We start from the raw sequence: 20,253 nt of genomic DNA, 5'->3' as shown, positions 1-20,253 counted from the left end.
GCCTAACTTTTATAGTGGGAAAAATAATGAAACAAATAATTAAACAATCAATTTGTAAGCACCTAGAGGAAAATAGGGTTATAAGGAATAGGCAGCAGAATTTGTAAAGAACAAATCATGCCAAACCAACCTAATTTCCTTTTTTGCTGGGTTTACTGGCCAAGTGGATAAGGAGGGAAGCACCAGACATGATAGATTTTGATTTTAGTAAGGCTTTTGATGCAGTCTCACGTGACATTCTCATAAGCAAACTAGTTGAAAGACTAGACTCAAACAGTAGCTATCAGTGGTTTGCTATCAAATTAGTAGGGTGTATCTAGGTGCGTCTTTCTGGGGTCAGACCTTGTTCCAGTTCTACTCAATATTTTCATTAATGACTTGAATAATGGAGTGGAGAATATGCTTATAAAATGTGCAGATGACACCAAGCTGGGAGGGGTTGTGAGCACTTGGAGGACAGGATTAGAATTCAAAATGACCTTTTATAAATTGGAGAATTGGTCTGAATTCAACAAGATGAAATTCAATAAAGATAGCGCAAAATACTTCACTTAGGAAGAAAATAATCAAATGAACAACTACAAAATGGGGAATAATTGGCTAGATGGTAACAGGATCTGGGGGTTATAATGGATCACAAATTTCGATGGAATTAGCAATGGGATGCAGTTGCAAAAAAGGCTAATATTCCGATGCGTATTAACAGGGGTGTTGTATGTAAGACACGGGAGGTACTTGTTCCACTCTACTTGGCACTAATGAGGCCCCAGCTATTAGTATAGTGTCCAATTCTTGGCACCACCCTTTAGAAAAGATATGGACAAATTGGAGAAAGTCCAGAGGAGACCAACAAAAATGATAAAAGGTTTAAAAATCCTAACCTGTGAGGGAAGGTTAAAAAAACCTGGGTATGTTTAGTCTTGAAAGTCAGGGGTGGGGGAGATCTTTATAACAGCTTTCAAGTCTGTTAAGCACTGTTTTAAAGAGGATGGTGAATAATTGTTCTTCATGTCCAATGAAAGTAGGTGAACAAAGCAATGGGCTTAATCTGCAGCAAGGAAGATTTAGGTTAGATATCAGGGGAAAATATTCTAACTAAAAGGCTAGTTAAGCTCTGATATAGGCATACAAGAGGATTGTGGAATCCCCATCAATGGAGGATTTAAAAAAAATAAGTTGGACAAACACCTGCCAGCGATGTTAACTGTTTCACCTTTTAAAAATGTAAAATGAAACAAGTGTTTTGATAGTGTGTTTAACTATGCAATTGTTATGCCTTTGTTTTCTGAGTTCTTCACCTGTAAGTCACTTAGGACTCCCTCTGCAGAGATGGGAAGCTAGGCTGTGTGCAATACAGACATTCACAGGGAATGCAGGCATACTTTGCGCTCTCTTGTGAAGACTTTTGTCTTGTTTGTTGCTTTTGATCATGTAAAATAGGGAGACTGAAAGCATATGGCTGCTCTAGTCATCGATATTAGTTCACTTTACAGCATGGAAGCTAGGGTGCAGCCTGAAGTAACCCTTATTCACTGACAAGAAGATAAAGAAGTGTAGCTTCTATATACCTATAGGACTGCAGGTACCAATGCAACATCAGAAGAGCCTTCCTTATTGGCCCTCGATAATGTGCTTCATCACTTTGATCAAAATGTAGCTGCTCCTGGATGCCCAGGTAGCTGCAATTGCCAAGTCAGTGCTTGGAAAGGCTGTGTCTCTTTTTATTTGCTTATTATTAGAGAACAGTTTACACTATGCTCTGCTCTGACCACCAGCAGATTTCTGGACAAAGTTTAAAGAGTTTTTGACCTTATAAAGGTTTTGGCTGTTGGAGAGAAAGAGAGAGAGACTCTTTTTCTTCTCACATGGTACCATGGCAGCTATGATCTACCACTAAGCTGAGATCCTCCTCCTCATCTAAATTGACTGTGTTCTTGATGAGGGCTCTTGGCTCTGACATAAAGTTCCTACTGTGTATGTATATCTATCTTCCTACTGTATTTTCCACTCCATGCACCTGATGAAGTGCGTTTTAGCCCACGAAAGCTTATGCCCAAATAAATGTGTTAGTCTCTAAGGTGCCACAAGTACTCCTCATTGTTTAAACTTCCTACTGCGGTTCACCAGAACGCTAGTATGATGGATATGGCAGAACAGTCTTTTTGTTCTGTGTGTACAGTGCCTGGCACAATGAGGTCTTGGTTCTGGCTGAAGCCTCTAGGATATAAACAATATAAATTATTATTTATTTTATTATTTTATTGTTATTAAAAACCTGTCTGTTTTCTCAGCCTTTTTCTTGGAAGTGAGGATTAAGGAATGAGGGAAGGAAAGGACGATGAGACAGAGATTGCATTTGTAATGGGATTGGGGGGGGGTTTCAAGAGTTTCTTTTAAATATTTTAGTATGTGTATATTTTAATGCAAACTTGTGGATTTATATTATGTAATACACTGAGCATTGGGGGGGTATAATATTAAATACAAAGTCTGGGATTGTTTGGCTCCGAGGTTTTATTTCAGGCTCCTCTTTCGGATACATGGAAAAATAAGTTAGATGTGGTCATCAGGCCCCTGATAGAGTTGTGTACAAGCTCAATTTCAGGCTTTTGTTCCTAACATTAAAGCCATGAGTAACCAAATTCCAATCATATTTGACCACATGTAAAACCAATATCTGACTCAATGTGCAATTAATGAGAGAGCTGCAGGGAAGCCAATGTAGTCTGCATTTCATTACAATATCGCAGTGACTTAGACCTTGTCTATACTAGAGAATAATCCTGACTTCAGTTCTCAGTGGCCAACTATAGCTGCACCAGTTCAAGCCCCTAGCATAGACAGTTCAGACTGCTATAAGTACCAGCGCAGCTTTACTAAATTTTGAGAAGATGTAATGCAGTTTTGTCCATCTACAATAGTGTTTTGTACCAGCACAGCTATGTTGATGGTGTTGTTGGCCACCAATGCCCATACCTGGAGCAAATCCCTCATGTACACAAAGCCTTGCTTTTGGTACCTAGCTGCTATGCTAAAAAATCCTGGTGCATTTCTTTCCCTTGACAAGTTGCATCCTTACATGCCTTTGTTCATAAGGGACTCCCCCACAAAACAGGATATACAGACATGGCTTTTACATTACTATTATTTTTTTACATCACATATACTAACTAATGTTGGCATTTAGGAACTTACCTCCTGTTACCGTCCTTCTAAAGAGGATTGGATTGACCACCAAAACTAGCAGAAGTGGGGCATAGGTAGTGATGTAATGAGGAATTGCATGCTGCAGGCCATTTTCACAACTGAGAAGAGACCATTAAAAGATTAATTCTTCTTCATACCTTGTAGTCTTGGCTATTCTACTTACATCATATTTAGCTAAAAATATGGAATGAAATAAACAGATCCAAAAATGTTGTGACACATTGATTCTGGCCAGCTCAAGTGAGTCACAAAGTATACTATTGAAATACAGTTGAGTTTCAATGCTTCCTTCCAGCAATTTGGGTGGAAGAAAAAAAAATGAAGCTAAGACAAGGTGGAAGAAGAAGGGATAATAGGATATAAAACTTCTTTGGCATGATCTTCTCCTCCTCTAGGAGCCTGTGGAAGCCTTAATGCCCTCACCTTCCATGGCCATGTCAGGGATGGTCTATGGGGCAAGTAAGCACCCATTTTATGTGGCATGTTTCTCTCTGGTCCTGGCAGAAACCCAAGCAGATGACTGAAGGTTCATATTGGTTATGTCTACACCACAGCTGGGAGATGTGATTTTTTTTCAGCACTGTGAACAGACTTGTGCTAGCCCTGCTTGAGAGAGCATGCTAAAAGTAGCAATGAAGGTGTGTGCCCCTACAGCAGTCTACACTGCTATTTTTAGCATGCTAGCTCATGTCTGTCTACCTATGCTGAGAATCATGCCTCCCAGCTGCAGTGTAGACATACCCATTGACTCTGAGTTATGTGTATAAATTGTTTTATTTTTGGTACTTACCAAAGTTAAGTTATTCATAAGAACATAACATAAGAACTTAAGAATGGCCCTACTGGGCCAGACCAAAGATCCATCTAGCCCAGCAGACTGTCCTCCGACAGCAGCCAGTGCCAGGTCCTCCAGAGGGAATGAACAGAACAGGTAATGATCAACTGATCCATCCCCTGTCTCCCATTCCCAGCTTCTGGCAAACAAAGGCTAGGGACACCATTCCTGCCCATCCTGGCTAATAGCCATTGATAGACCTATCCTCCATGAATTTATCTAGTTCTTTTTTGAACCCTGTTATGGTCTTGGCCTTCACAATATCCTCTGGAAAGGAGTTCCACAGGCGACTGTGCGTTGTCTGAAGAAATACTTCCTTTTATTTGTCTTAAATTTGCTGTCTATTAATTTCATTTAGTGACCCCTAGTTCTTGTATTATGAGAAGTAGTAAGCACTTCCTTATCTACTTTCTCTACAGCAGTCATGATTTTATAGACCTCAATCATATCTCACCTTAGCCGTCTCTTTTCCAAGCTGAAAAGTTCCAGTCTTATTAATCTCTCCTCATACAGAAGCCGTTCCATATCCCTAATCATTTTTGTTGCCCTTTTCTGAACCTTTTCCAATTCCAATATATCTTTTGGGGTGACCGCATCTGCACACAGTATTCAAGATGTGGGTGCACCATGGATTTATATAGAGGCAACATGATATTTTCTATTCTATTATCTATCTCAGGAGTTGGCAACCTTTGGCATGTGGCTCACCAGGGTAAGTACACTTGGGGGGGGGGGGGGAGTTTGTTTACCTGCTGCATCTGCAGGTTCAGCTGATCGCAGCTCCCACTGGCTGCAGTTCACCACTCCAGGCCAATGGGGGTGGTAGGAAGCCATGGCAAGCACATCCCTTGGCCCGCGCCACTTCCCGCAGCCCCCATTGGCCTGAGACGGTGAATCATGGCCAGTGGGAGCCGCGATAGGCTGAACCTGCTGACGCGGCAGGTAAACAAACTGGCCCGGCCCACCAGGGTGCTTACCCTGGCGAGCCACATGCCAGAGGTTGCCGACCACTGATCTATCTCTTTCTGAATTATTCCCAGCATTCTGTTCACTTTTTTGACTGCCACTGCACACTGAGTGGATGTTTTCAGAGAACTATCCACAATGACTCCAAGATCACTTCTTGAGCAGTAACAGCTAATTTAGACCCCATCATTTTATATTCAGTGATCAAACCATACACGAGTATAAGAACATCTTTGGGACTTCTCTAGTTGTTGGTTTTTCAGTAGTTGGGACCCAAAGTAGGAGTAGATGGTCCTGGTGCATAATCAGTGATTGAAGGAAAAGTGAGTTTTGAGAAGGAATTTAAAAGAGGAAGGGATCACACAAGCAAAGGGAGGCTGTTTCAGCATAGGGGTTAGCCTGATACTAAAGTGGAGAGTCATGAGTAGGAGAAGAGTTGGATGGACAGAGCATAGGGCATGAGAGAAATAGGATATGATATTTTAAGGCCATGCCTACTCTACCACTTATGATGGCAAAACTTGTGTCATTCAGGGGTGTGAAAAAATGCACACACACTCCCAGCGACAAGTCTCCCTGGCATAAATGGTAGTGAGCACAGTGCTATGTTGGCGGGAGAGTTTCTTCCACCAACATAGCTACCGCCAGTTGTTGGGGGCCGTGTAACTATGTTGATGGGAGAGCTCTTTCCCATCGGCATAGAGCAGCTACTTGCGAGATCTTACAGCAGTGCAGCTGCATCGGTACAGCTGTGCCACTGTAAGGTCTCCAGTGTAGACATAGCTTAATTCACTCAGGGCCAAATTTGCTCTAACAGTCCTTACTGTAAATCTGGAATATCTTCATTGACTCCAATATTCAGCATTTACACTCTTGTAATTGGGGGAAAAACTTGACCCTCCATTTCCGAAACTGACTAAGTCATTCAAGTAATCACAGAGCTAGATATTTTTTTAATGTCTTGCTTACCTAGCAACAGAAGGGTAGTAAAGCATGGCAATTCCCTCCACACACAGCAGGATTGCCAGGCCCCATGTCATCATGTGGTACAACACAATTGTACTGGAAGCACATGAAATGGAAAAGAAGCTGTTAATGTCACTCATCATGTGCATTTGGAATTGCTTTAGAATTTCACATTGCAGCCATTCAAAAGAATTGTACATGTATGCAAGCAGAACAACATCCCACTGGCAGTACAGTAACTAGGAAAAGGTAAAGTAGTTTGGGGAAAATAAGAGCTGAGCTAAGTCAATGCACTTGTTCAGGTTGAGATAAGAGGCCCTGCCTCTGTCCCTTCCTGTCAACAGAGCTGTAAGTGACTCTTGCCCACACACAAGCCTCTGGTAGCCCCCCCCCCCCCAGGCTCCTCCCTTCCTGTGACCCGTGGAAGTGGGAATTGGGGTGGGAAAAGCTATAAGGAGAAGGACGAAGGGCTCCCCAAACAGCATGAACAGTTACATAAACTTCAGCCCTTGCGGGGATTTGGAAATCACAAACTTTAACAGTTATGATCACATTTTGCTTCATCTGCATCAACAAGGGCCTGATCCAGACCCCGCTGAAGTCAATGGGAGTTTTTCTATTGACTTCAGTAGGCTGTGAGTCAAGACCTGAAAGTTTTGTGACTGATTTTGGAGGGAGCAGAATCAAGCCCATATTGCCTCAGGCTAGAAGGGTATGACTTACGTATGCATGTCTCTGAACACTTGAATCACGGCCCATAGGAAATAATATGAATGTCATTACAGGGCATAGCCTTGTCTGGCATAGGAAATTTAGATAACCTTGATGGAAATAATTAGGGTAAAATATGTGAAGAATTTTCATAATATACACTAGAAATCACATAGTCTAGCTTGTTACTGCTTAACAGTTCCATAATTCCTGGGCATCAAAGCTTTACTATACATGTAAAATTTAAGTTTGTCCTATACAGGCTAGGGTTAATACTAGTTTAAATCGGGGACTTTTGTACTTGTTCTGGAGACGCATATAATAACATTTGCCAATTGCACTGTGTCTCCAGTATCTGATTGCTCAATATTGTCTGGGTATAATATCACATAATTCTGTGCTCAGTACTGGCAAACTGAAGGTCTTTTTGTTCTTCTAACTCCAAAAACGGGCAGCCAATTTAGAAAAATCTTTATATTTTGTCTCTAGTATAACAGCATGGCCATTGTATTCCAAGAGTAGTTATCAATGGTTGGCTGTTAAACTGGGAGGGTGTATCTACTAGGGTTCCTCCTGGGCTCAGTATTGTTAAGTATTTTCATTAATGAGTTAAATAATGGAATAGAGAGTATGCTTAAAAAATGTGAAGATGACACAAAGTTGGGAGGGGTTGCAAGCACTTTGGAGGCCTGGTTTAAAATTCAAAATGACCTTGACAAATTGGAGAATTGATTTGAATTCAACTAAATGAAATTCAATAAAGACAAGTGCAAAGTGCTTCACTTAGGAAGGAAAAAAATCAAATGCACCACTACAATATGGGGAATAACTGGCTAGGTTATGTTTCTTCTGAAAAGGATCTGGGGATTATAGTGGACCACAAATTGAATACGAGGTGTGAATGTGATGCAGCTGCAAAAAGAGACCAATATGCTGGGTTGTATTAAAAGGAGTGTTATATGTATAACACAGGAGATAATTGTTCTGCTGTATTCAGCACTGCTGAGGCACCAGCTGGAGTATTGTGTCCAATTCTATGTACCATACTTTAGAAAGGATGTGGACAAATTGGAAAGAGTCCAGAGGAGAACAACAAAAATGATAAAACATTTTTTATAAAACCTGACCAATGACGAAAGGTTGAAAAAATCGGGCATGCTTATTCTTGAGAAAAGATGACTGAGGGGTGACCTGATATGTCTTCCAATATGTTTAGGGCTGTTATAAAGAGGATGGTGACCAACTGTTATCCATGTCCACTGAAGGTAGAAGAAGTAGTAATGGGCTTAATCAGCAACAAGGGAGATTTAGGTTTGGTATTAGGAAAAAGTTTCTAACTATAAGGGTAGTCAAGCTTTGGAATACGCTTCCAAAGGAGGTCATAACTGGAAGTGTTTGAAAACAAACATCTGTCAGGGATGGTCCAGGTCTACTTGGTACTGCCAGAGCGCAGGGGACTGGACTTGGTGACTTCTTGAGGTCACTTCCAGCCCTACATTTCTATGATTCTATTAGTGCCAGAGAATTTAGATACTCCAGTGATGGGCACTATAGAAGACATATAATATACAAGGTTATTTTTGTCTTTTCTTGAAAAAAATGTTCTATAAAATGAAAACATCAACAGGACACTAACAGCAGCATTGAAAAGAATATAAAACCTCAAATCCTGAAGCAAAAATTGTAGGTGTATTTCAACACTTTTTTTTCAGAATAAAATTTTATTGCTACAAGGTTCAATTCACGGTGTAGATTAGGGACTGGGGTGAAATCTTGGCTCCACTGGAATCAATGGAAGTAAGATTTCACCCTAGATTTTCAAAGATGCAACTGCATGCAAGTTTGTAATCAATAATGGAGCATATTCATGGCCCTAAAGCACCTAGCATACTAATACGTGGTTTGCATATGCACATCAGATGTTTGCACATGCTTCATTTATGTGCCTGAATACATGCATACAAACATGCACACTTAATGTAGAAAGTAAAGCTGTAGCTCTTTAATTAGTTAAAATTAAAAATTAGTTAATTTCACTTGGTACCTTAGTCCTGCTGATCTTCTAACCACCAAGTAGGAATCTACAGCATAGCAAAACAGCCACCAGAAGCCAGCACTGTACAAGAGCTGGATCCACATCTGAAGAAGGAAAAGATTTCATTGTGTCACAGCCGCTGACAAAGTCTCTAAGGGTATGTCTACACTACCCGCCGGATTGTCGGGCAGCGATAAATCGCTCCCCAAGCGCTCTCTCATCGACTCCTGTGCCTCTCACGGCGGTGGAGTACAGGCAGAGTAGACGGAGGAGTGGCAGCAGTAGACTCACTGCAGTGAAGACACCACAGTGAGGAGGTCTAAGTATGTCGACTTCAGCTACATTATTCACATAGCTCAAATTTTGTAACTGAGTTTGATCCCCCAGTGTAGACCAGGCCTACGCGACCAGGACAAAATAAAACTTCCTGTTACTTCTAGCCCTGATGAGACCTCATTCAAGCATGTTAATGGAATGTGTGTGGTTTTGTAACAGAGATCCTTGAGGGGCCAAATCTTGCTCAGAATCACAGGAGTAGTCCCACTGAAGCCAACTGGTCTATTCACATGAATAGGTTGGGCAGCATTTGGCCCCTTTTGATAAGCTTGCTTTACTCCTGCCCAGAAGAGATATTAACATTGCCTAACCTTAACTCTGAATTTTACATGTGCATCCAAAAGTAAAACATTTTTGGCTACATTCATAAAGAGATTTATAGTGAGAATATTTGAAATTACTGTATTTGCACATTAGTGCCTTTCCCGTAGCTTGAGGGCTTCTCTATACTTACAGTTAAATCAGCACTGCTGTGATTGATACAGTGGTGTTGATTTAGCTGGTTTGATGCAGACAAGCTAAGTTGATAGCAGAGTGCTCTCCTGTCAACGTCTGTACTCCACCTCCCTGAGAGGTGGAAGGTACATCGGCAGGAGAATGTCTCCTATCAACACAAAACAATGTAGTCACCACTGTAAGTTGACCTAAGTTACGTTGACTTCAGTTACATAACTTATGTAACTGAAGTAGTGTAACTTAGGTTGACTGACAGCTTTAGTGTAGACCAGCCCTGAGACATGAGAGAAGGACTTGTATCTCTTAATCATTGTAGCTATATTGTACTTTCATATTCTGTGAAGTGAAAGTAAAAGGAAATTATTATGTGTAGTCAACAATCTCTGTTCCCAAGAAAAACAAAAAGAAGAGATGGCTGGTAGTGAAATGTCTACACTTTAATTCTGATGTTTTTTTTTCAGTAATGATCCAAAGTGCTGTGCACAGGTTTAAGTCAAGCTACATTCCACCGTATTTGACAGTTGAGAATTCTCATTTTTTCTCACGAGTATACATAAAGATATCTGACCTTTTCCTCTGTGTTTACAAATTCCAAAATTCTTTCCCCGATGAGCTGGTTCTTTTACAGCATACTTTCTCCCCTTTTTTCATTAGTCAGAAACATTTTTACTATTCAATTTAATGTTCCTCTGAGCCCCTCTTTCATTTTGGCTCCATTTTCATCTGAATATCCTTTGCCATATTCCATAGTAGCATCTCTTTACCAGGCAGAGACCATCATGCTTGCTATTAAGTCAAACATCAGTGATGGCTACAAGTCTGAAAACAAATCCCTGGTATTCCCTGCTCCACAATCTGAAAATACTCCCTTTCTCCAGAGATGTTCATCCTTGGCCCAGTCACTAAAACCATCAATATACCTTCAGGCTCCAATACATTCATCACTGGAATTCACTTTATTGATAGCATTCAGCGTATAATGTGAGCTTAGTTTTACATTTTTTTCTTTGTAAGATGTCCATTTGAAAAATAATATTTAAGAAATTCCATTTAAAAGAATCTGTGGGCTTGATTCACTCAAGATCTGCACTGGCTTCTTCTACTTCATTAGGAAAGATGGAGCTAGTCAATGCTGCCTCAAACAGATTTGTGCTTCATCTGTCCAAGATGGGGTATTAGTAGGTGTTTGCTACTGACCACCAAATCACACTTGGGAAGAGACTGACTGGCTTCTTATGCACCTATCTATAATGTGTAGGGGGAAAAAGCTGTGTGATCCTGGGGCAATTTAATCAGAGTGATATATGCTGGAGGTCCATGCTACCAGAACTAAAACATCATTGGGATTTCTAAATACTACAGATGGCAAAAAGTGTGGCATCCAACATAGGAGAATTCTATTTTAGACCTCATTTTGACAGATACAGAAGAACTGATCACAGAAATAAAAATTAATGGTAACTTAGGTACAAGCCATGATGACTTGATCATCTTTATTATGTTCAAGCAGAATAAAGTCTAGACCAATTATATTTATAATAGTTTTCTGTTTTGTGAAATTGATCCTTTTAAAGCACCTATTATGATCCAAATAAGCTGGGAGGAAGAATTAATCAGGAAAAGATTAATAATAATTTGTAATTGTTTAAGAATGCCTTACTAGATGGCTAAAAAAACTACAGTCCCACAACTAAGGAAGAAGGCCATATTGGTTGAAAAACAGACCTGGTTTAGAAAGGAAATGAAGGCAGCCATTTTACATATTAAAGCAAATAGAAGAAAAGGGAAGTTGATAGTAATGAATACAAATCAGAAGTTAGGAATTGTAGAAAACTGATGATGGAATCAAAGGGACTCAAGAAGAAATCTATGGCCAACAGAGTTACGCACAAAAAAAAGAATTTTTTGAAATATATTAGGAACAAAACAAATCCTACCAGTGCTATTGGTCCATTACTAGATGTCAGTGGTAGAAATAGCAATAATAATACAGAAAATGCAGAAGTGTTTAATAAATATTTTTCTGTATTTAAGGAACAAAGCAGATGTAGTCATGATCTTATAATACGCTTTCCATTCCACTTGTATCTCAGGAGGATGTTGAACAGCAGCTAGTACAATTAGATATTTTTAAATCAACAAGCCCAGATAACTAGCATCTAAGAGTTTTAAAAGAGTTGCCTGAGTAGGTAAGTGGATTGTAATGTTTATTTTAAATAGGTCTTGAAACCATGGGGAAGTTTCCATAGACTAGAAGAAAGCCAATGTGCCAATTTTTAAGAAGAGTATATAGGTTGACCTGAGTACTTATAGGTCGGTCAGTCTGACATCAATCCTGAGCAAGATAATGGGGTGGCTGATACTGGACTCAATTGGTAAAGAATCAAAAGAGAGTAATATAATTAATGCAAATATATGTGGATTTATGGAAAATAGACCCTGTCAAACTAATTTCATCTTCTTTTTTGATGAGATTATAAGTTTAGTTGATAATGGTAATAGTGTTGATGTAATAAACTTAGACTCCTGTAAGGCATTTGTCTTGGTACCACACAACATTTTGATTAAAGAACTACAACATCAACATGGCACGCATTAAATGGATTAAAAACTAGCTAACTGATAGGTCTCAAAATGTATTTGAAAATGGGGAATCATCGACCACTGTGATCTGTTCTTGACCTTCTTCTATTTAATATTTTTATCAATGACCTGGAAGAAAAATATATCATCACTGATAAAGTTTCCAGATGACACACAAATTGGAGAAGTGGTAAATATTGACAATGACAGGTCACTGATTCAGAGAGATCTGGATTGTTTGGTAAGCTGGGCGCAAGCTAACTATGTGTGTTTTAATACAGCTAATTATAAATGTATTCATCTAGGAACAAAAAAATACTTACAGGATGGGGGACTCTATCCTGGAAAGCAGTGACTCTGAAAAAGATTTGGTCGGGGAAGGGTGGATAACTAGCTGAACATGAACTCCCAGTGTGGTGCCGTGGCTAAAAGGGTTAACATGATCCTTGGATGCATAAACAGAAGACTCTGTATTTGGCACTGGTGTGACCGCTGCTAGAATCTGTCCAGTTACAGTGTCCACACTTTAAGAAGAACGTTGATAAATTGGAGAGGGTTCAGAATGAGAACGATTAAAGGATTAGTGCCTTTAGTGCCCTGTTTTACAGTGATAGACTCAAGGAGTTCAATCTATTAAGCTTAACAAAAGAGAACATTAAAGGTATCTACATGGGAAATATATATTTGAAATTGGCACTTCAATCTAGCAGAGAAAGGTAAACCACAATGTAATGGCTGGATTCAGGGGTACCAGAAGAGGGGAGGGGACAGGGATCCATGGTCCTTCTACTTTCCACCTGTCCATTTTTTGCCATGCGCCCCACCCCTGCCTCTTCTCTTCCCCCCAAGGCTGGGGACTCGGACAGAAGAGGCAGGGTGAGGGCCCCTGGTCCCCACACTTTTGGAAAGGCTCCGCTGCCCCTGTCTGGAATCTGAAGATAGACAAATTCAGATTGGAGATTAGGCATAAATCTTTAACAATGAGAGTAATTAACCATTGGCAAAAGTTACTAAGGGTTGTGTTAAATTCTCAATGCTTGGCAATTTTAAAATCAAGATTGGTGGTGGTTCTTCTAAAAGATTTGCCCTATGGTGGTCCCTTCTGGCCCTGAAATCTATGGGGAAAAAAGTCAGCAGGAAGTGGATACATCCTCATTCCACTCATCCCTTGGGCAGGACCGGCGCTAGGGTTTCTGGCGCCCTGGGCGCCGGGACATTTCGCCGCCCCGCACGCGGGTCTCGCGGCTCCGGCGGAGCTGCCGCAGGCATGCTGCGGCCGGTCTACCGGAGCCAGCGGCTCCCTGACCCCGGGGGGGGGCGCCCTGGGCTGCTGGGCTGCGGCGGCGACTCCCTTGGAAAAAAAACCCCCGGGGCGGGGGGCGCCCTGGGCTTGCCGGGACTGCCGGCGGCGGCTCCCTGACCCCGGGGTGGCCCCTGGGCTGCCGAGTGTGGCGGCGGCTCACTGACCCAGGGGCGGGGGGCGCCCTGGGGCTGCCCGGCTGCAGCGGCGGCTCACTGACCCGGGGCGGGGGGGCGCCCCTGGGCTGCCGGCTGCCGGCGGTGGTGCACTGACCTCAGGGGGCACGCTGACCGCGGCGCCCTGACCCCGGGGACACCTTGGGCTGCCGGCGGCAGGCAGCCCTGCTGCCGCAGCTCAGCCCCTCCAGCAGCAGCGGCTGCAACCATTTAAAAAAATTTTTTGGGGTGCCACTTTTTGGCGCCCCCAAATCTTGGCGCCCTAGGCAACTGCCTAGTTCGCCTAAATGGTTGCACCGGCCCTGCCCCTGGCTAGTCTCTGCTGGCTGCCAAGTAGAACCGCCAGTCCTGGTGGAAACCTCTGGGAGTGTGGCATTGTAAACACAATCTGTTCGTTCTTAGCGGTGTATCTACTTGGGAGTCAGTTTCCCCTGCTTGTATGGGGGGGTCTCCCAAGGCGATGAATCAAGGCCTATTTGGTTTAAGGCCAGAATGCATGGCATTTTGTTTTTTAAACAAAAACAAGAAAATACATTTTACATGACTATAAGTGGTTTCCTGAATTCTAATGAGAACAAGGTGGGAGAGGGGAGTAGGAAGAGGGTTATTTGTCATTTTGTTTTCTGAAATATAAACATTCCCTTGCACTATTGCAGACCCAAATATTACAGTATTTTGCTAGTGCAAAAGAACCAGAAAGTGAATCTTTTAATCAACCCTGATGCTGGCAAGCATATTTCATCATCCATGCTGGGATCAAGACAAAAAATAAACAGCATCAATGGTAAAAACTTTGTTTAAAATATTCATTTAATGTTAACATAGTGAAATTATGATGTTTTCAGAATTGTACTTTCCTGCTGCAAAATTTTTATCTTGGCAAGTTTTCTTTCTTTTTTTTCTTGTTTGAAAAAAATCAGGCTTGGACTATGATACAAGTTTGTACACAGTGAACAAGGAATAATATTTTCCCCTTGTTTTTTCTACTTGTACCTGGCAAGACTCAGAAGTGTGTGATGAGAAATAGAGATGGGTTAGAAAAGGTTGTAGTATGATTGATTTTTGGCTGTATGGTACGTATAGTTTAATGTGGAAATTGTCATTCAGATTTGTAGCAGTTGGTTACAGGTTTCTGTACAACATCATGATATTATGCCTTTTGAAACCTAATAAGATTTTTGTTTTAGTGTAGAAAAAGATCCTTTAGCAACATTTAGATTGTAATTATAGTATTGTACATGCTTGATCAGAAATTCCTTGGGTACCCAATATTCCCACAGGCTGTTCATAAGTTTTTGTTCTGTCCTGTTTGTCAGACTTCATATTACTATAAAAACTGTGAACTGAAATGAATATTGGTCAGATATAGCATTATATACCATTTAAGTTTATACATCACCCCATATTTGAACCGCATTCAGTTAAAGTATGAATGACAGTTAATAAACCCCTGCAAACAGTTTTGTCACTTTGAAATTCCTGAGATTTGCAAGCACTCCAGAATTATTCAGGCCAACCATATTTTTCATTTAGCAGAAGGGGTAAACTCCTCACCTGAGATTTCCTGTCTGATTTTCAGCATACAGTATGTAATTATAAAGTACCTCACTCAGAGACCCATTTACCTGTGTCCTATACAAACCCAGAGCTTGATTTTGTCCTAAGTCATTGTCCATCTGAATTACCTTATTGAATTCACTGGGGCTTGTGGGTGGTTAGCACCTCTGAAAATCAAGCCATTCGTTTAGATGCCCAGATGTGATTGAAGCACCTAGCTTTAAGCACCCACATGTGAAGATTTTGGCCTCAGCTTTCAGGAAATAGCTTGCACTCCTCCCACTCTAAACTAGTGCTGCATAGCAGGGTGTGCCAATACTTGTACCTCATGAGCAATTGATACATTTCTCGCTTGTTTTTTCGCTTGTACCCTGCAAGACTTGTAGGGCTTTGAGAGAGACAGAAACCCATTATACTTATAGATCTGAATGATAATTCAATTTTCTTTAGATCAGGAAGAGTTTGTCCTTCAGACTTCCTTTATCATCTGACGAAGCGGATATTCACCCACGAAAGCTCATGCTCCAATACATCTGTTAGTTTGTAAGGTGCCACAGGACTTTTTGCTGCTTTTACAGATCCAGACTAACACGGCTACCCCTCTGATATTTATCAAATTAGTGTCCCTAGCAAGAAAAAGAGTTTTGTACTTACTGCACTTCCCACACAGAAGGCAGAAGGCCACACATCAGTTCCATTCACCACAGATATGTTTGCTATGAAGTCTGGGAAGCCTATCCATACTGTTGATCTGAAGATTATACCTAATGGGAACATTCATTAGTGTTCTGATTGTGTTAATACGTTTTGAGTCACATACTTGTACAGTTAGATTTTCAAATAATAGCCTGGTTTTTACAGGTGAACAAAGCAAGGACTGCTTGAATTGAGCACAAGACAACTCCATTATTTAAATTTCACCATAATCTGTCAGTGAATGCTGCACCAAAGTTTAAACTTGCTATGGTCTAAAATGTTCTGTTCTATTTAAAAAAACCCTTCATTTCATTAACACTGACACACATTTCTCTAAAATGAAGTAGATAGCATCTTACGGGCTGTCATCAAATGAAAGTAATCTCATAATTAAAGCATTTTCGTTTTACTTCTTTTCACTATTATATTTGCATATATCAATGTTCTTATATTCATTCCTCTTTAACTCTTTACGTTTTAGTATTAAAGGTATTTTATACCCTTAATCGATTCTCATTTTTGCAAACAATTCTTTTCCTCTTTTTCAAATGAATGAAACACTTCTCAGTACTGCTTTAAAAGACGTCGCAGCTTGCAATCAGTGAAGATGTCTATTCATATTACAGTGTGACAGCACTACCCATGATGCTTTATATACCATTTAACGAGAATTGACCCCTGCCTAGGAAAGATTACAAAGAGTCTCAGACAAAGATGAAAGAAGACAATTGGTTCTGATTTGTCAATATAGTTAAAACAGAAAAACCGCTCTCACATTTTTGGCCTCATCAAATGAAAGGGACACTTTTCAGGCTGTCTATCCAGATTCTTATATAGGTGCTCTTTACTGTATCATCAGAACAAATATCAAAGGTAGAGAACAATATCTATAGGTGTCTCTCCCTTCATACCAGCCACAGGACTTCAGATTATATTATTATTATTATTTATTATGTTTTATTATTTTTATTTATTTATTTAATCATTTTCTATAAAACGTGAGTAAAGATATTATTGCAGCAAAGCCTGGATGAAGAGGAAGTTCTGCATTTAGCTCCGGACATGGTACAATTAGTGTTCATTTAAACTTTGGCAGCATGTTTCATAGTCTGGCAGGTTAGAATTAGACACCACTTTAGTTTTGACACATGAGTGTCCATGCATGTTGCCTCATTCTTCCACTTCCTCAGCCTGCTCTTTCCTTGTGACCAGGCAGGGTATATGAGAAAGGTTTTTGTAGATTTCAATACCCTATCTATAGCACAATCTAAACCAGCACTCTTGGGTTTGTTGCTCATGCGATTTGCCCAGTGGAGTAGCTGGCATTTTCATAATGCTACAGCCTTTGTTTGGAGTGTTTAAGGTCAGAAGAATGTTTTTAAAAGTTAGTCTTTAGGAACAGTTAAGTTTTGGATCTGTCATCCATTGAAAAAACTTCCAACATCTGTCTGATTGGAGTTCGTTAGTTTTAGGTGCACATTTTGAAGAATGCTTCATTTTAAATTTGAACTGTTAAACCTAACATTCAAAAAAAATCTCTCTTCCATTAATACCCATTATTTCCTATCATCCCTTAACCCAAATCCACCAGCAAAACAGAAGCAACACACTTCCATCCCAGAGCTCTTTAGGCTGCTAAATGGATCCATTTAGCCACACTGCCTCCAGGCAGAGGGAATCCATTCTAGGGCATGGCACAGCAAGCTGGTCCTTACCTAAGCCACCGAGAATGTCACAAACGGAGATGAGGAGAAGAATGGTGGTGGAGGAGGAAGCTTTTGGCATCTTCTGGGGACTCTGTCCCTGCTTGGGAAGGAGCTGCAGGATGCTAAGCAGCAGACTGACTGAGGCACTGCCAATGCAAACTCCACAGAAAACCTCAGGCTGGAAAGTCAGCACCAGTTGCGTGGCTGCATCCCGGTTGGGACAGCAGTAGGTCTCTAGCCTGGGAGAAGCCATGGGAGGTCTGGTTGGAGGTAGAAGAGAAAGAGCAGAAAAAATTGCTGTTGCTTCTACAAGGGAGATTTAGCTTTCACTTAATCCTTCCCATTAGCCTTCAGTGGTGAGAATCACGCGACTGATGGATCATGTGCTGCTGCTAGTGCTAAATCCCCTGAAGCTGCCTCTCTCAGCCTCTCCCTTGAAAGGAGATCAGAACAGAACAATACCATTGCAGTGTAATCTGAAACATACCCCTTCCCTGCTCTGAGCCATTGGCAACAGTTCACTCAAATATTTCTGCTTGCACAATATGTGATGAGGGAGGACTAAGCCCTTCAGAGCACTGAAGATGGTGTAAAATGAATGAGAATAGAGGCCCCAAGTAAGAGCATTAGCTTTTAACTCTAATTTTAGCCCCAAATTAACTTCATCCCACACATCATATTTTAATTATTGCAAATTCACTTGAGCTCTGGGTCCAAACCCAAGCACTCCCAGACTTTTGGAAGAGGAGGAGGTGTTTAAATCCACACCCAACTCCTGAGATCCTCCTCTCTTGTTAAAATCCGAAATGCTAACTCATAGAATCAGGGAGGTAAAAACAAGTCTAAAGCTATTATTCTTATCCCATTTAAGCTGTGAACACGGAAAGTTTTAACATACACCTCTACTCCGATATAACGCCCTCTGGTGGATCAAAGCAAGTTCGATATAACGTGGTTTCACCTATAATGCGGTAAGATTTTTTGGCTCCTGAGGACAGTGTTATATCGGGGTGGAGGTGTATATGAAACAGTACATATTCTGTGGGCTGATCCAGCAGTGAAAAAATTGTGGGCTATGGATTTCTCATGAGCAGTTTTTTATTTTTGCAAGGATTTGATGCACCAGCTTCAGAATTTGAGCGGTATTGTTTGGTTTGACTTGCATACATAGATTACATAGTACAATTATGTTCCTTCATTATATGATTATTGATTCATGTTCTTATGCAAATACTCACGTTTATGAATTCAGAATTAGCTTTCCCTAAATATTTGCTTAAAATTCCCTGTGTCAACCTACATTCCTGCTGCTAACACTGTTTGGTAGAACATATGTAAAATGTAAACACAGAAGCACTACAAACACACCTAAAGTGAATTGGATTTTAATGATATGAATAATTGTGGATTTTTTTTCCAGGATAGATGCCTTAATTTTTCATGAAATTGATATCCTTCATCTATGTTAAAAAATTCTGATTAACTTTAGTGGGAGTGTTGTGTATGGAAAAAATTGTTAAGGAAAACAATTACCAGTCCTTTGTTGAATGACAAGGCATAGCAACTTCATGGTTGTTACTACCATGGGCAGCATGTAATGGAGGCTGGGGGAGGGTAAGCCACCCCAAACCTCATGCCATTGGGTGGGGCAGTGGCTGATTTGGGGCCCACAGAAAAATCTCCCCCTGCCACGGCCTTGGGGCTGGAAGACTCTCCAGTGGACAGGGTCTCAGGGCGGGAAGAGGTGGCATGGAGGCAGAATGGGAGCAGAGCCACAGAGGAAGGGGCAAAATGCGGTGGGGAGGGTCTCTGAACTCCAGTCAAGCTCTCAGTCCCCACCCCAAGCTGTCACCGTGCCCCAGCCAGGGCCACGGAGAAACTGAAAGCAGTGAGTATGGGTGTGGTTTTAGGCTAGAAGAGGCAGGGCCTCAGCCGGAACAGATGGGGCAGGGGGCTAGCATCCCCAAGAGGAAGCTTCACTCGCTGCCCACAGTCACTACTATATGTACCATGGCTACTCTGAACTCACATGGTGGCAGTATGGTTATAATGCAGAAACTCCTACTCCAAAAACAGACACCTTCTAGTTAAGCTTAAAGAGAATCTTCATTATCTGTTGATAGTATGGGCTCCATCACCCACAGGTTCTGATTCCATCTAGCAGAGGGTAATGGTGCACATTGCCACTACCCTATTCACAGTAGTATGAAATTGTCACATATTTGGTTGGCAATATTTTAAAACCATAAAGTTATAAAACCAAATGAGTGTAACTCACAAACTGATCCATACTTTCATCTCCAACTTAATATCTAGCAGCCAAATCCTGCAGTTCCCTAGTCAGCCAAAGCTTCCACTAAATTCAACGAGTTTTGACGGAGCAAAGACTGCTGGATCTTCCCTAAAACTTCTGTGTCTTGTGCAATAGTAAGTGTGGAGGCAAGTTGGAGAAATTAAAATGATAATTAATCTGCATGAACAGAAGAGCTGGAATGTCTGTTAAACTAGAAACATTTTGAGAGCCATTCTACAAAAACTTCATCCCAACCAAACTTTCAGAAAGGGTAAAAGACCAGCCCTCCTGCTATTGAAGTAAATGGAAAACCTCAAAGACTCCATTCAAGTGGATTCTCACTTAAACTAAGGCCAATTTACATTATATTAGTAATGTAAAGTGGTCTTAAATGTAGTGTAAATATAATGTACTCCCAATTTGAGTCTAC

General features: G+C 41.0%; 1 protein-coding gene across 1 annotated transcript in view; it reads right to left on the bottom strand.

Annotated features, from left to right (window-relative positions):
• GPR143 (G protein-coupled receptor 143) overlaps positions 1-17,783 on the bottom strand; it is a 41,706-nt gene extending 23,923 nt beyond the window's left edge. The window contains exons 1-5 of the mRNA XM_032777662.1: positions 17,540-17,783; positions 15,783-15,892; positions 8,730-8,824; positions 5,978-6,070; positions 3,196-3,305 (exon numbers count right to left, since the gene is read on the bottom strand). Coding sequence (XP_032633553.1) covers positions 3,196-3,305; positions 5,978-6,070; positions 8,730-8,824; positions 15,783-15,892; positions 17,540-17,783 — 652 coding nt within the window. The remainder of the gene's footprint in view (positions 1-3,195; positions 3,306-5,977; positions 6,071-8,729; positions 8,825-15,782; positions 15,893-17,539) is intronic.
• Positions 17,784-20,253: the final 2,470 nt, after the last annotated feature.

This window comes from Chelonoidis abingdonii, chromosome 1 (genome assembly GCF_003597395.2).
Source record: "Chelonoidis abingdonii isolate Lonesome George chromosome 1, CheloAbing_2.0, whole genome shotgun sequence".
Classification (NCBI taxonomy): domain Eukaryota; kingdom Metazoa; phylum Chordata; order Testudines; family Testudinidae; genus Chelonoidis; species Chelonoidis abingdonii.
The sequence above is the reverse complement of the archived record's forward strand: the minus strand, read 5'-3'. Positions and strand labels throughout refer to the sequence as shown.